The sequence below is a fragment of the Aplysia californica genome, unplaced genomic scaffold (assembly GCF_000002075.1).
Source record: "Aplysia californica isolate F4 #8 unplaced genomic scaffold, AplCal3.0 scaffold00020, whole genome shotgun sequence".
Classification (NCBI taxonomy): Eukaryota; Metazoa; Mollusca; class Gastropoda; order Aplysiida; family Aplysiidae; genus Aplysia; species Aplysia californica.
Window position 1 is genome coordinate 1,852,858 of NW_004797290.1, and position 1,916 is coordinate 1,854,773.

General features: G+C 41.3%; 1 protein-coding gene across 1 annotated transcript in view; it reads right to left on the bottom strand.

Annotated features, from left to right (window-relative positions):
- Positions 1-1,300, bottom strand: part of LOC101858595 (28S ribosomal protein S9, mitochondrial) — a gene marked incomplete at its 3' end in the record, with an annotated part of 14,546 nt that extends 13,246 nt beyond the window's left edge. Inside the window, 1 exon segment of the mRNA XM_013087188.2 lies at positions 1,173-1,300. Coding sequence (XP_012942642.1) covers positions 1,173-1,274 — 102 coding nt within the window.
- Between the last annotated feature and the right edge of the window lie 616 nt (positions 1,301-1,916).

Here is a 1,916-nt window from a genome sequence, read left to right on the forward strand (position 1 = left end):
GAACAAAACGCGCTCGGTGGGCATTGCTAATGTACATGGTAACCGGGCACCTAGACTCAGTGTCTACGTACACACAGTAACCGGGTACCTAGCCTCAGTGTCTACGTACAAGGTGACCGGGTACGTAGTCTCAGTGTCATGTACACGGTAACCGGGCATGTAGCCTCAATATCTACATACACACGGTAACCGGCAACCGGGCATGTAGTCTCAGTGTAACCAGAGACTCTCTACTCTCCGGTGTCACATACGGTAACCGGGCAGTTCAGAACTCTTAAGTTCAGATTTTGTCATCCGGTGTTGCCTTCATCCCCACCCCTCCCCGACTGTACCTTTAAAAAAAACCCAATGATCTCCCCCCCCCCATTCCGAAGCCCTACTTCGCAGCACACAGACTTTGAACGAACTTTGGTGACCCCAACCAGTACTCACAATATAATGTGATGCACACGCACAGGTTCACTGATCCGTCTCAATGGCGAGCCCGACAAGACCCTTAATATGACTTTCTACTTCTTTTTTTTCAGCAAGTGACAGCACAGAGGACAAATATTTAGATCTAGATCTATATTGATTTATTTTCATTTCGGTTTCCATGTACGTAGATACTGAGACTAGGTGCCCGGTTACCGAGTACGTAGACTACAGTAGATACTATGACTAGGTGAGACTAGGTGCCTGGTTACCGTGTTCGTAGACACTGAGACTAGGTGCCCGGTTACCGAACTTACTATGGTGTACGTAGACACTCTCTGTAAAGATTTTATTTAGAATATAGATCTAGATCTAATTTCTAGATCTATATATATCTAGATCTAGATATATCTAGATCTAGATCTAGATCTATGTATATATAGATCTATGAGTCTATGGCCACTTAATTTTGTCCACAGCAATCACTTCTGTTTCTTATGAAAACAAACAGGAAGGCAATTTCCAAAGAGCCCCACCCTTACTGCATGTTTACTTATGGTTTATTAGCAGGCTATTAGTATTAGATTAAATCTGAATGATTCTGAATGAATCCGCTGAAACAGACTGAAGTTCCAGTGAAAAAGTCAACAAAGTGCCACAGATCTGGGAGATTAGATCTACCATGTAATTCCCTTATCGTCATTACACAAAAGGAAAGCCAACTCATTAAAATTGGCCACAGTTCGTAGAATACATACACGCAATAAATCCCTGGAGAATAGAACTGAGCTTGCACTTGATCTGCAATATCGAAGCGACCGGCACAATGAGTACCTCGTCCAAGGAGACAAGGACGCCATTTATTTCTCTGTTAGAGGGACCGATTTGTTTAAATAGTTTTAAGAAACTATACTTTCTAAATTTTCAAAATTATCTATATCCAAATACTTATAACAAACACTACGATAAAAATAAATCTTGTTAATAGTCAGATTATATCAGAACAATTTTATATCCCCATAAATCACTCAAAGGAATATGTTGTATTTTAACATAACACTCCCTTACTGTATATATACAGGATGGTACAAAGTACAAAGGAAGGATAAGTCAGAGTATCCGCACGACAGACCGGCTTCCCCTCTACCGCCAGTGTCTGTTCACATAATAAACTACAATACAGCTGTAAAACTTCGGTTTTCTAAACGTAATTAATTTTTCAAAAGTTTTACGGCTGTACCTCAGTAGCTTATTTATATGTGTTTAATTTGGGTTGATGAAAATGTGCCAAAACGATAGCCTTTGACCCTTCATGAAGGACTAGTCTTGCCGCCCACAGGTACAAGTTGGTACAACCATTATGTAGGAATTAGGCAGTACGTGGTCTACAGGTGCAGTGTTCGCCTCTAATTCATCCGGGTTCGAATCCCGACAGCGACGGTTTTCTATTTCACTTCTTTCCTGTTCTCTAATCAATCACGCTCTGTCACCTGCTTCCCCCC